This window comes from Pygocentrus nattereri, chromosome 10 (genome assembly GCF_015220715.1).
Source record: "Pygocentrus nattereri isolate fPygNat1 chromosome 10, fPygNat1.pri, whole genome shotgun sequence".
In the NCBI taxonomy this organism is placed as follows: domain Eukaryota; kingdom Metazoa; phylum Chordata; class Actinopteri; order Characiformes; family Serrasalmidae; genus Pygocentrus; species Pygocentrus nattereri.
This window is the reverse complement of record NC_051220.1, coordinates 24,328,254-24,341,566: the sequence shown is the minus strand read 5'-3', so window position 1 is coordinate 24,341,566 and position 13,313 is coordinate 24,328,254. Positions and strand designations below refer to the sequence as shown.

At 38.9% G+C, this 13,313-nt stretch overlaps 1 protein-coding gene across 1 annotated transcript; it reads left to right on the top strand.

Annotated features, from left to right (window-relative positions):
• The first annotated feature begins 11,787 nt into the window (after nt 1-11,787).
• Nucleotides 11,788-13,305, top strand: adob (2-aminoethanethiol (cysteamine) dioxygenase b). The gene has a single exon (XM_017694375.2). The coding sequence runs from the start codon at nt 12,062-12,064 to the stop codon at nt 12,830-12,832; it is 771 nt and encodes a 256-aa protein (XP_017549864.1). The 5' UTR covers nt 11,788-12,061; the 3' UTR covers nt 12,833-13,305.
• The last annotated feature ends 8 nt before the right edge of the window (nt 13,306-13,313 follow it).

Genomic DNA, 13,313 nt, shown 5'->3' with positions numbered 1-13,313 from the left:
ATTTCAAGTCTCCAACATGGGTAAAACCAAAGAGCTGTCACAGGACCTCAGAGTCAGAATTGTTGACCTTCACAAAGCTGGAATGGGCTACAAAAAGATTAGTAAGGTGTTGGATGTGAAAGTAACAACTATTGGTGCAATTATCAGAAAGTTTAAAGAGTATAACCTGACAATCAACAGACCTCGGCCCGGTGCTCCAAAGAAGATTTCGCCTCGTGGGGTGGCAATGATGCTGAGAACGGTCAGAAATCGTCCTGCAACCACTCGGCAGGAGTTAGCAAATGACCTGAAGGCAGCTGGGACCACAGTTTGCAAGGAAACAATTGGCAACACTTTGCGCAACAATGGATTCACATCCTGCAGTGCCCGAAAGGTACCCCTGCTGAAGGGAGCACATGTGGAGGCGCGCCTCAAGTATGCCAATGATCATTTGAAAGATGAACCAAGTTATTGGGAGAAGGTTTTGTGGTCAGACGAGACCAAAATTGAACTTTTTGGCCTCAACTCCACCCGCCATGTGTGGAGGAAGAAAAATGCTGCCTATGACCCCAAGAACACTGTGCCCACCGTCAAGCATGGAGGTGGAAGCATAATGTTTTGGGGGTGTTTCTCTGCCAAGGGTACAGGGCTACTTCACCGCATCACTGGGAAGATGGATGGAGCCATGTACCGCACAATCCTGAGGGACAACCTCCTCCCCTCTGCCAGGGATCTGAAAATGGGCCGTGGTTGGGTCTTCCAACATGATAACGACCCTAAACATACAGCAAAGGCAACAAAGGATTGGCTCAAGAAAAATCACATTAAGGTCATGGAGTGGCCCAGCCAGTCGCCAGACCTCAATCCGATCGAAAATCTATGGAGGGAGCTGAAGGTCAGAGTTGCCAAGCGACAGCCCACCAACCATCGTGATTTAGAGAGGATCTGCAAAGAAGAGTGGGCCAAAATTCCCCTGGTGTGTGTGCTAAACTTGTGGTTAACTACAACAAACGTCTCACCGCTGTGCTTGCAAACAAAGGCTTTGCCACTAAGTATTGAGTGTGTTTGGCAAGAGGGATCAAATACTTATTTTCCTCATTGAAATACAAATTAATTAAAATATATTCTTTAAAATTATATTCTGGATTTTTGTCTTGATATTCTGTCTCTCCATGTTAGAATATATCTACCATTAAAAGTGCAGAAGGATAGTGTCTTTATTAGTGGGCAAACAAAGAAAATCAGCAAGGGATCAAATACTTCTTGGACTCACTGTATATATGAATGTATATATATATGAATGTATATTTCTGTTTATTATTATTTATACATCATGTATGATGTTAGGGTGATGCAGAAATTTGCCAAAATTTCTAGTCATAAGTCACTCAAAGCATTGTGGGCTACAGGTGGATATTGGAAATTCTCACTGTGTCACTCTTGTGTCGTCCATTTTTCTACGTAAACAGTAAATGAATTATGTTAAAAGCATGTGTATTTGTTTACCCTCACCAGTTTTCTGGTTTGTGATTTGGCCATTTTTCAAACAAATACCTACTGAAGCCTGTGTAGCACAGAATGCTTATCCACTTTTTGTGTAATAACAGCCTTAAATTATAATAATTGTACTATATGATTAATACAATTCAATATTCAAGACATATAACATGGTGTTGGTTTTCTCTGTGTGAGAGGAAAGCAAGCAAATTGAAAATCTGGAGCAGAGTCAGAGCAGAATGATTACAGAATGCTTTGAGAGAGGAGCTGAAAAGTCTGCCACTCTACTCCACTCATATACTCTGGTTTGAACAGGTGTGGCAGAGCAGAATCAAAGCACCCACTGTAACTTTAATAATCAAATAGATTCTGTCAATCTGGCAACTGTCGCTCATTTTAAACCTCTAAACCAAAGGTCTTTGAGAACTCAATTTCGGTTCCAGGATTTTATTATCACTGGGAGTTAATAAAACTCTTGATGTAACTGATTGGCCACCTAGTGTCATGCATACTAGTGATTACAAAATAAGGGTCTGGAAACTGGTGCAAGCATCAGTGAGCTGAAGTTTCTGGAAGTTTAGCTCTCTTGATGAGCTGATGTTAGCTGCTGATGCTAACTAGGATGTTAATTAAAAGTAGCTTTTTCCAGATGTATCTTTTGAAACAAATATGATACATGAACTCTGTGCTATGGTAACACATCTGATACAAATATCAGTCTATATTACCATAGTAAGCCATCCAAGGGGAGTTGCTTTGCGTCTAAACAGTCACATATCAGTAATGTGATCTAGTTGAGGATTGGCCTGCATTATATTTACCAAAATAATTAACTTTTGTTGGGTTACATGAATATATGGTAACATATTCTGGATTTTTCTTTTTTCAAATTCAAGTATAAATGTGTATTTGTATAAATAAACAGACAGAAAATCTAGTAAAAACAGCATTTAATTAGAATTCTCAAATTTGCATTTGAATTTGAAAAGAAAGTCAGAATATGCTGCCATATGAATACAAAACACCCACAGAAAAAATTATCTTGAACTGTAGTCAAGATGCTAACAGTATACTATGTTTGATTAAAGGCTCATGTGCAGTTTGCAGTTTTCTCTGCTATTAGTATCGCAAAGGCTAATATCATAATAATAACCAATATATTGTGCAGCCCTAATTCATATTGTTGAAAGGAGACAGATTATTTGACCCTGTCCAATATAAGGTATATTGTTAACACTGACACAAAACATATGCAAATCCAAAGCCAAACCCTAAAATAGCTGGCAAGATAAAAGTGCCACTACATTTTCTTCTGAGTAAAGTGACATCTTCCAGTATAAATGCTTATATGTTAGTAAAAGACATGAACGGATGATGTATCAGTAGGTCTGTAGTGTTATGAATTGTGGTTCAGTTGTTATCAGCAACACCATCTTAGCTCTATACTGAGAGTTTTGTTCTGTTCTTTGTGGTTCCCTCAAATTGTTTTATGAGACTCTCTGAACATCTCTTTTGTGATGGGCCCAAAGAGGAGACCCATATAATAGTGCTGGGAGAGCATGAGGTTGGCCATTGTATATTGTGAGTGAGCATGCTGTAGATGTTCTGTAACTAGTGCAATATGTGAAAATCAATTTTTAAGAGATGACTGAGCAGTTTTGTGAAGATGTCCAGCATATCTGGAGGGCATTGTGCAATCATTCTTGTACAGTATAAATAAAATGAAGGTATACTTTGAAGGACAATCAAAAAGTTAGACAAATCCGAACAAGTTGTCGTTTCATTTATGTATTATTGTTTGACATGCCCTGATAAAAGTCGGTCTGATTTGACTTTACCGCTTTTGAATGTGCCATGCAAGTTTCTGTTTGAAATGTCAAGCTTTGTTTTTGCTAGGTTACATAGCCAACTTGTGTGTGCCTTTCTCTTTTGATCTCGTCGTCGCTATTACACATGCAACACTGTGAGGTCTTGCAGGATCTGTGCTGCTCTGTGTTACCTTTTAACAAATAAAAGTGTGATTATTATTGTTATTATAAAGTATTGACATGTCATTGCTATCTATCTATATCTATCTATCTGTATATCTATATATATATATATATATATATATATATACATATATATATCGCTGTTGTCGGAACAAAACCTCTTATCTCCATTTAACATAATTTGAAAATGCATGTTGGCCTTTACATTGTGTGTAATTTTCATGAAGGATGGACCAAAATAAAGGCCAAAAATGACTTGGAAAGTCTGGTTCCATTGACTTACATTGAAAGTAATGTATGTGTTTTCCTTCTCCTGTAAAGTTACCATTTTGGAGATACAAGGTTTTGTTCCAAAAGCAGCTATATATATATATATATATATATATATATATATATATATGTATGTATGTATATATATATATATATATATATATATATATATATATATATATATATTACCCTGCACTGTGGCAATTAAAGTTTGTTTATTAAAATATGAATATCCTGCTACCAGACTCTGTCTTTCTATTTTTTTTTTTTATTGTGGCTCACTTTCTTTTTGCCACACTAACAACATGTTTTGGATCATCCATTTATACTCTTACCACTGTTTCACAATCATGATTTCCACTAGAGGGCATTCTTGCTGTATATACACCATTAGGCTGCTCCCAGTGTTGAAGCATTTAGCCTCCTGATTTAGGTATTTGCACATTGAGCTAATAAATCTTCTGTATTGGTGTTACTTCCAAAAAATGTTTTATACCACTGTGTAGAGGAACAACATGAGGATAACCTTTAACCTGTCTGAGTCAGATTACCAGATGATTTATGATGGTGATGATGATGGTGCTTATTTTAAGATATGAGAAGGAAGAAAGTTAAGTTATCAGGAAGTTCAGAATATGTGACAAATGTTAAGAGTTGTAGCTTAGCAATCTAATATCCATGCAGATCTGCTGGGAACATAAATAAAAGCATGTGCAGTGATACTGATATCAAGCTTGCATTTAAAGGAGAATTCCACTGTTTTTTCATTTATTTATTTTTTCTATGTAAATCAAAAGTAGAGACATTTCCAGTCATCCACAGATGTTCGATGTGAAATGGTACATTGATGAAAAACTTAGCAACTCAGATTTCTTTAAGTAATGGTGAAAAGAAACTGGGTTATTGATGTCTACAACACAAAAATAGCCATTTTATTTACTGCTCAAAACAACTAGTGAACATACACATGTCTTCTGAGTTTTATATAGAATGGTGATGATTGTAAAATTGAAGTTTTCTTTAAAGGCTATTTTCCCCTGCATGTATCTTTCTTCCTTGAATATGTTTAAAAATATATGTTTTAGCTCAAAATTGTGTCTGGAAACTGAGAAATTGTTTCAGATTAACAGGCAGCTTCTAGAAGCATTTAAGACTCCAGATGTCTGGTTAATATCACCACCACTGTGAACAATTCTTACTGGGTGAGTTTCTCCAAAATAGAGCATTTCACACCAAACCACTCTGAATGACTTTCTTAACACAACTATTTAATTAAGAAATTTGGATGAATGTGAAAATACAAAATTCCTCTTTAACTCCCATTACCCATATTTTTGCTAATTTGTCACATATAAATGTTTCAGGTCTTCAGTTTTCTTAAATGCAGCATAAAGACAACACAAGTAAATCATTTATTTATTATTTTAATAATTTATCGAAGATGTACGTTTTATTGGAATCTAGATCACCCATGTGAAAAAGTAGTTGCCCCCTAAACCTAATAACTGGTTGTGCTACCCTTGGCAGTAACAACTGCAGTCACATGTTTGCAATAACTTGCAATGGGTCTTTTACATCACTGTGGAGAAATTTTTGCTTTACAGAATTGTTTTAAATTGGCTTCACTGGAGGGTTTTTGAGTGTGACCTGCCTGTTTTGACTGGGCCACTCCAAAACCTTAATTTTGTTTCTTTTGAGCCATTCAAAGGTGGATTTGCTTTGGTGCTTCAAAGCATTGTCCTGCTACATAACCCAACTGCACTTAAGCGGACATTTACCATTCCGATTTTTTGTTAGAGAGCAGAATTCATGGTTCCATCAATTATGCCAAGTCATCCAGGTGCTGCAGAAGCAAAGCAGCCTCAGACCATCACACTACCACCACCACGTTTGACTGTTGGTTTGGCGGCCTTACAGTAGAATGAGGTGTTAGCTTTACGCTAGATGTAATGGGACCAATGTCTCCCAAAAAGTTCCACTTCAGACTCTTCAGTCCACTGAATATTTTCTCAAAATACTTGCTGGTCCAGTAGATGTTTTTTGGCAAAAGCGAGATGAGCCTTTGTGTTCTTTTTGGTTACCTGTAGTGCCTTGCATGCCATTTTTGCCCAGTGTCTTTCTTATCATTGGATCACGTGCATTGCCTTTAACTGAAACAACTGAGGCTTACAGCTTTGTGACCCCCTGGATGAGTTGTTGATTCGTTCTTGTTGAAATTTTGGTTGGCCCGCCACTCCTGGGAAAGTTCACCTCTGTTGTAGTGGCTCTCACTGTGGTTCGCTGGAATCTCAGAACCTTAGCAATGGCTTAGTAACCCGTTCCAGACTGGTTGATTTCAGTGAATTTGTGTCTGTATCTGTATCTGAATCTCTTTAGATAGTGGCATCATGTGCTGCTTTTTGAGACCTTCTAGTCTGCTTCACATTGCCAGACAGGTTCTAATTGAGCAATGTTTAGATTCAACAGTGTGGCTAGTGAAATTGAACCCAACAGTCAACTGAATTTGGTTAACAGGTTGATTTAGTAGCTAAGGGGACAATTACTTTTTCACATAGAGCCAGGACTCTTTTCACATAGAGTAGGACTGAACAGCATTTTCCTTTCCTCATTTAAAAGCAGCATTTTTTTGTTTACTTAGATCATCTGTCTAATATTAAAGGTATTTTGATGATCTGAAATATTCAAGTGTGACAAATATGGAAAAATTAAAGAAATTGGGAAGGGGCAAATACTTTTTCACAGCACTGTACATCCTCTGCAGTTATTATGGTTGTTTCTTGCTAAGCATATAAGCAGGTCTTAAACCACCAGAGGGCCCCTTAAGCATGTGGTATTTATTTCATTTATACACTTACTGACCACTTTATTAAGTATACCTCTTTGTCCATTTTATCAGATCCACTTAACATACAGTTGCACTTTGTAGATCTCAGTTACAGAATGTAGTTTGTCCATTTCTGTACATTGTTTGTTACCCCTTTCACCCTGTTCTTCATTGGTCAGGACCCCCACAGAGCAGGTATTCTTTGGGTGGTGGATCATTCTCAGCACTGCAGTGACACTGAAGTGATGGCATGTTAGTGTGTGTTGCACTGGTCTGAGTGGATCAGACAGAGAAGTGCTGCTGGAGTTTTTAAACAGTGTAACTGCAGTGCCGGGAATGATCCATCACCCAAATTATACCTGCTCTGTGGTGGTCCTATGGTGGTCCTTACCACTGAAATCAATTGCTTTATTTTCTTTACCTTTGCATTTATTAAATGCTCTTTCTTGATCAAAATAAATATTTGTTTGTATTCACAAAATGTATTATGATTGGGGTTGATGTTCACCAAATGTTCAGAAATGTCCCTGACAGTTTTTACTGCACAGTTGTTATAGAGTTCAGGCTATGTTAGTTTATCATGGTCATAATAAAACCTTGTGTTTTTGTTTTGTAAAAATTCTTTAGCTATTTTTCATTACTCCTTTACAAATTCAAGAAATGAATGAACAGAAATGTAAAAAGTAAACTTTTTATTTTAGGTTACATTAACAGATATCTTTTCCTTTTCTGCTGTCAAGTTAACACCTCAGAGATATGAGATTTTTTAACCATACTGGCGATTTGCCCTCCATCCATTTATCACCAGCACCCCATGAGATTCAACTCAGATCTCTAAACGAACATCTCTACTAAAACAAGTTTGGTTTACCCATTTAGAAAACACTATAGCAGCAATGGGGCTACTTGAATGAATGACAGTGAAATGCCCTGAGCTGAGGCAGAATACCTGTTCAGATTAGAGACCCTGAGCCAGAAATAATCAGCCTCATGAAGAGGTAGCACACATTAGCAAAGAGCAGAGCCCTGTGTTTCTCATTAAACAAGCAGAGATGTGAGAGGGATACCTAGAAAGAGAGAAAACAGACAAGGAAGGGCTGTGATAAGGGGCTATAATTGGCACCAACTAAAAAGAAGCAACAGTGGCCAGATTCACTATGGAAAAGCTTCAGAGCTCAGAGCTTTCTGTGTGTGTGTCTGTGTAGAGCTCTTGAAGATCAGAGAATCTGTTGGGTGGGCTTTGGAGTGCTCCGCTCTCATTGTTTTCTTTGTTTTTTGCTGTAAGACCATTCGGAGCGCCAGCCGAGCAGCCTCTGAGGCCCAGGCTGACGTCACGCATCACATTAAGCATGCCAGGAGCATGACCTCTCACATTTACATTTTTTAGATGTTTACTGCAAGACAGAGGCAATTATATCAACAGTTTTAGCTCAACCCAATAAGGAATACAGTTTACACGTCTTCTCACTTCTCATACAAATTTACATTCACTGCTAATTGAATATGCACAGTATTGTATGTTTAGGACATATAGAGGTGTTAAACTTCAAGGTCTTGCACTGCCACAGCTGTTTGTGTCAGTGGTGATTTCAGCTGCAGCTTTCTAAGAACATCTAAGAATTTATAAAAGTTTCCAGGGCCATGCAGCATTCAGAGCCATGACTGCAAATAAACAGAATCACACTGGGAGGCCTTTGTTTGTTTTTACTGGCTGTGAAGTAAGCATCAAGACTTGTACTGAGATTATGAAGCAGAAAGAGATCAACAGAGACTCTAAAAGGCCAAAATACTGAACAGATATCCTGTATGCTGCACACATTATTTGGCAACTTGAAGCCTTAATTTCCAGTGATAATGACCACTTTTACATTATAAACACTTTAGTACATGTAAAAAAGGACCAGACACCAGGTAATAGACAGGTAATAGTTGCTAAAAAGTCTGGTTAATCGATGCAAAACACAGTAAATTCAATACAATTCTGTCCTTTGACTCAGATGAGATTACCAACTTAAATACATAAAAACATTTTTATCAGGATAAATATGATATGGAAAAACAGAGAGTGTCAAACATGGCTTTTTTTTACCACAAAGCAGAAGAGCAAATGTTAGCACAAAAAAATGTAAATATATTTTAACATGACATCTTTAATACATTTCTAATGAATCTCTGCATAAAACCATCCAAGAAACAAACTGGACTGGTGTTCATTAAAAATAAGGATGAATGTCCACATATTATTTTCACAAAGCTCCTTAATTCATTAGACATTTAGCAATGTTTCCACCACGGTCTTTATCAGACAAAACATCCATGTAAAAAAGTTTATTCTGGGGCCAGGTAGTGACATCATAGAATTACCTGCCCATCAACATTCACATGACTGAAAACATACAAAATATGAAAACAATGACATCAAATTCAAAATATATAGCTAAAGATGTTTACCACCCAAGTACAAATAAAAGTAATGATATAATGAATTACTAACCGAGTACCAAACTGAGCCATTTACATAAAAAGCCTGTTAAAATTCTTTAACCCACATGGAGACATAGTAGGATGAGTATATATCCGTTTGCATTTAAGTTTTTTTTTTCCTCTAGATCAGTGGAGGTGGGAGATTTACCTACTTTCTCAGTGCCAATGTCCCAGAGTTCACTGATTTTATGACCAGCTAGCTTAAAATGGCCTGCTATGAGACTGTCCACATCATCGGTTCTAATGTTACTGCAAAGTTCTCTCATATAGGTATGCAAAATTACTTGGAATAAAACCTTTTACCATGACTTTTAATGAAAGTTAAGAATGTTTTTGCCTTCTCCTGTAAAGGTACTATTTTAGAGATACTTGTTTTTCTTTGGACAGAGACAATATGCAAGCCTACAAGTACAAAAAATTAAGTCAATGGAATGAATTGAACTGGACATCATTCCTCCACGTACAGAAATATTGAGACCTATGTGAAGATGGCTAAATGAATTACATGAGAGATACTCTTATTGTTTACTTTGGGAGGCTGAATTGTAACACTTCATTAGAACCAGCCCTGCAACATGGAGGCTTTATTTTAGACTGGCTAGCTTTCACTGTGAGTTGATTATAAGCACACAGAGCCACATTACAGCCACCAAGAAGGTAAATAAAATAACAGAAGAGAATATGCTGTGAATTATACATACAACCTCAACTGAAAAACAGTATGATGAAAATTACTTTCATGGTATAACAACAGTCTTCATGGTGAATCTTGAGAAATATGTCAGCATGCTGTGAGAATGTGCAGATAATGTGGAAAATGAAACATGTTCTATTTGAACCTGTTTAACTGCACACAAATTGTGTTACATTTAACCTGTCTTAGGTGTCTATAAATAAACTTTGCTTGCTTGCTTCTCTTCCTCTCTCCTACATGTAAAATTACTACACATTGTTACGCTTTAAAAATGCTTACAGTTTAAATACTGTATTTTAAAATGATCTCTTCATAAGTAAATTAATGCATTACACTCTTTGCCTTATAAAATATGAACTGCCCCACGAGAAACAGCCCTCTCGCTATGAGACAAACAATCCCACTGAGGTTTTAGACATGTGGGGTGGACTGAGTTAGATACATCTTTTATCCTGTGTGTGCGTGCATGTGTACATGTGGACTTGCAAGTATCGCTTCCTGTTACATATCTTTGCCTTTTTATAGATGCAATGTGTGTATGTGTTTGTCTGTGTGTGTAAATAAATGACAGTGGTTTGGAATGAAATGTACGAGAATGACCGCGTGAACTGGGATGACTAAATGAACATTTCTCTCTTGCTATAAATATGACAGATTGGCTTAATACTCACATGCAAACATGACTCATCACTGCATTACTAAAGGACACTGTTTCTCTGATTATGAAGAAATTCTCTCATCATCTGTTTATGACTAGAACACATTAGTTCATCTATTACTCTTTTTTCCTATAAGTGTACCCTTACATTAAATTCACTGCTAGATCTCTAAAGGCCAGTCCTTTTTTATCTATAAAATAATATTACACAGTACTGCACAAACAAAACAGTGTTTAGAACACAAGGTAAGGCGTCTCATGACAATTCATTCATAACCTTAAATCTAAAGAGCCTATCCCAGTGGTCTTCGGGCAGAAGGCAGGATACACCCTGGACAGGTTGCCAGTCCATTGCAGGGCAGACAGACAGACATGTCCATTTGGCCTGACTGCATGTCTTTGGACTGTGGGGGGAAACCAGAGGAAACCCACACAGAGGGAGAACATGTAAACTCCACACAGAAAGGACCCTGGTCACCCAGCTGGGGAAAGCCCTACTTGCTGTGAGGTGACAGTGCAACCCACCACGGCACCGTGCCACCCTTGTTTCTATACGTAACTGATTGAGGTTTGCACCATCTTCTTCTGAACATAGTTTCACATGGTTTAACATTGTATTATTAATCATGGTTTATTTATATGTGATTAAATGGGAAGAAAATCTATGAAAAGTAAAAGGCCCATTTTTCTTGAATTTGACTGTTTCCTGAGGTTCACTTCTCATGATTGTGTAGTTTTACGTGCCAAAAAGTCATACATCTTTTTTTTTACATTACTATTTTACACATTTGTCCCTTTGGATTAAACAGGCTGTTTTTGTTACTATGCCTTTAAGGATGGTTGATGTAAATTAGCTCCGTTATGATTGGCTACCCCGTGTTGCGCCTCATTCAAAAAGCAGTCTAGGCTAGTACAACAGGAAGTCTACCAAAAAATGCGTGTGACAAACATTCCTAAAGCTGCTAAAACGGACTGACTGGTTCTTAAAACGTGAACGCACATTTAGCTCTACTCACATTTTACGTGCTTTTTGAGAGCGATGGTGAAAGCCCTCTGCTGTTCAGTAATTCTGTTACCATGGGGGTCTGTGCCCTGTGCTCTCTGCGTGAGAAGTCTGCTCTATAAGCTCACTTACCTCATAAATGACCGGCACTATGAGTATTGTAGTATCAGTCCTTGAGTAATTATGCTTCCACTGCATTTATTCTGCTTAGAAACGAAAGAATTTTAATCCTGAATAAAATATTCTCACTGTAACAAATAAGGTCTACGACGCTAAAATTTTAAGCAACAAACGACTGAAGCGGCACAGGTTTACATGCAGGCGGGACTACATATCCCAGAATTCCGACTCTTTCGTGCTGCAGTGTCGTCACTGCGGACGTGTAGATCAGATCACTGTATATGGGGATGCGGAGCTGGTGAATGATATGGTTTTCATATGGTTTGCGGTCGTGTATTGTTGTTTATTTTGATAAATGGTGGCCATCCCGTTTGACCCAAGTGGTTGGCTGGTTCACTTTGGAGCGGTGAAGTGTTTCGGGTGGTGTTTAGAAATCTGCTGGAGCTCCGCTTGAACTCGCTGGCTAACGGTCACGGCGAGAGCGGCTGCTGCAGGCTTCAGGTTTCGGGCTTCCCTCTTCTCTCTCTCTCTCTCTCTCGGTATGATGCCTCGGGACAGCATGAGCTCCGTCGTGCAGAAACTAGCCAGACAAGCCCTCGCCACCTTCCACAACCACGCTTCTACTGCTGCGGCTGGAGAGACCAGAGCATTCCTGGAGAGCATAAACAAGCTGAGGAGCCTGCTGGCCCAGGTGAAGGCGGCAGATTTGAAGATTGTACCCCGATACGCTGAGAGCTCGGCGGCGCCTCACGCGCTGGGTCCTCCCGTCACCTACATGCACATCTGCGAGACGGACGACTTCAGCATGGGGGTGTTTCTGCTCAAACACGGGACCTCCATTCCCCTTCACGACCATCCAGGAATGTACGGCTTGCTGAAAGTTCTGTACGGCAAGGTCAGGATTAGTTGTTTTGACAGGTTGGACATGTCATCTGAGAGCGCTAGCGGGGGGCAGTTCAACCCACCATTGCTGCCCTTCCAGAAAAGCTCTGTAAGGCCCTCTGTGCGTCGGTCAGTTGGGGAATACACAGAGGATAACGCACCGTGCGTGTTATCGCCGCACAAGGACAATATCCACCAAATCGAGGCCGTGGACGGGCCCACCGCCTTCCTCGACATTTTGGCTCCACCGTATGACCCGGATGACGGCAGGGACTGTCACTACTACAAAGTGCTGCAGCCGGGGTCAGAGGGGGTAGATAAAAGAGCAGAAGGTCAAGAGCAGACCCAGGTCTGGCTCATGGAGATCCCCCAGCCCAGCGAGTTCTGGTGTGGTGGTGAACCTTACCCTGGGCCCAAAGTTTCTCTGTGAAGGAAACTGCCCGCTGGCATGACTTAACATTGAAAAAAGTGAGGCATTGACCTGACACTATTCTAATCTGTACATAATTTCCACATGAACAAAGTAGATCAAAGCAGTTTTGTCACGTGTGTACTCGTGGCAGTAATTGGGCTGATGTATTTTATTAATATGGAAATTACATAAACAGTAGAATCCAGGAAAAATCACTTTTTTCCAGTGTAACCGTCAGCTGTGGAAAACCTTGACTGCAAGAAAGACTGGAAGACCATGAAAGTTCAGTTTCCTCTTATCTTTGCAGTTTGTGTGTGTGCTCCTGACAACAAGTTGGACTGTGGACTCAATGAGCAACTTCATGTTTTTTTTGAAGTGTAATGAATCTGCTGCTGTCTCACCATTTCAGTTGTGATTTGGCCTGTCCGGCTATGAAGGCTCCTTTTGCCTGCTTTGTTAATGTGTATAAATATTGATTATTTCAAAGCAAATTTGCTGC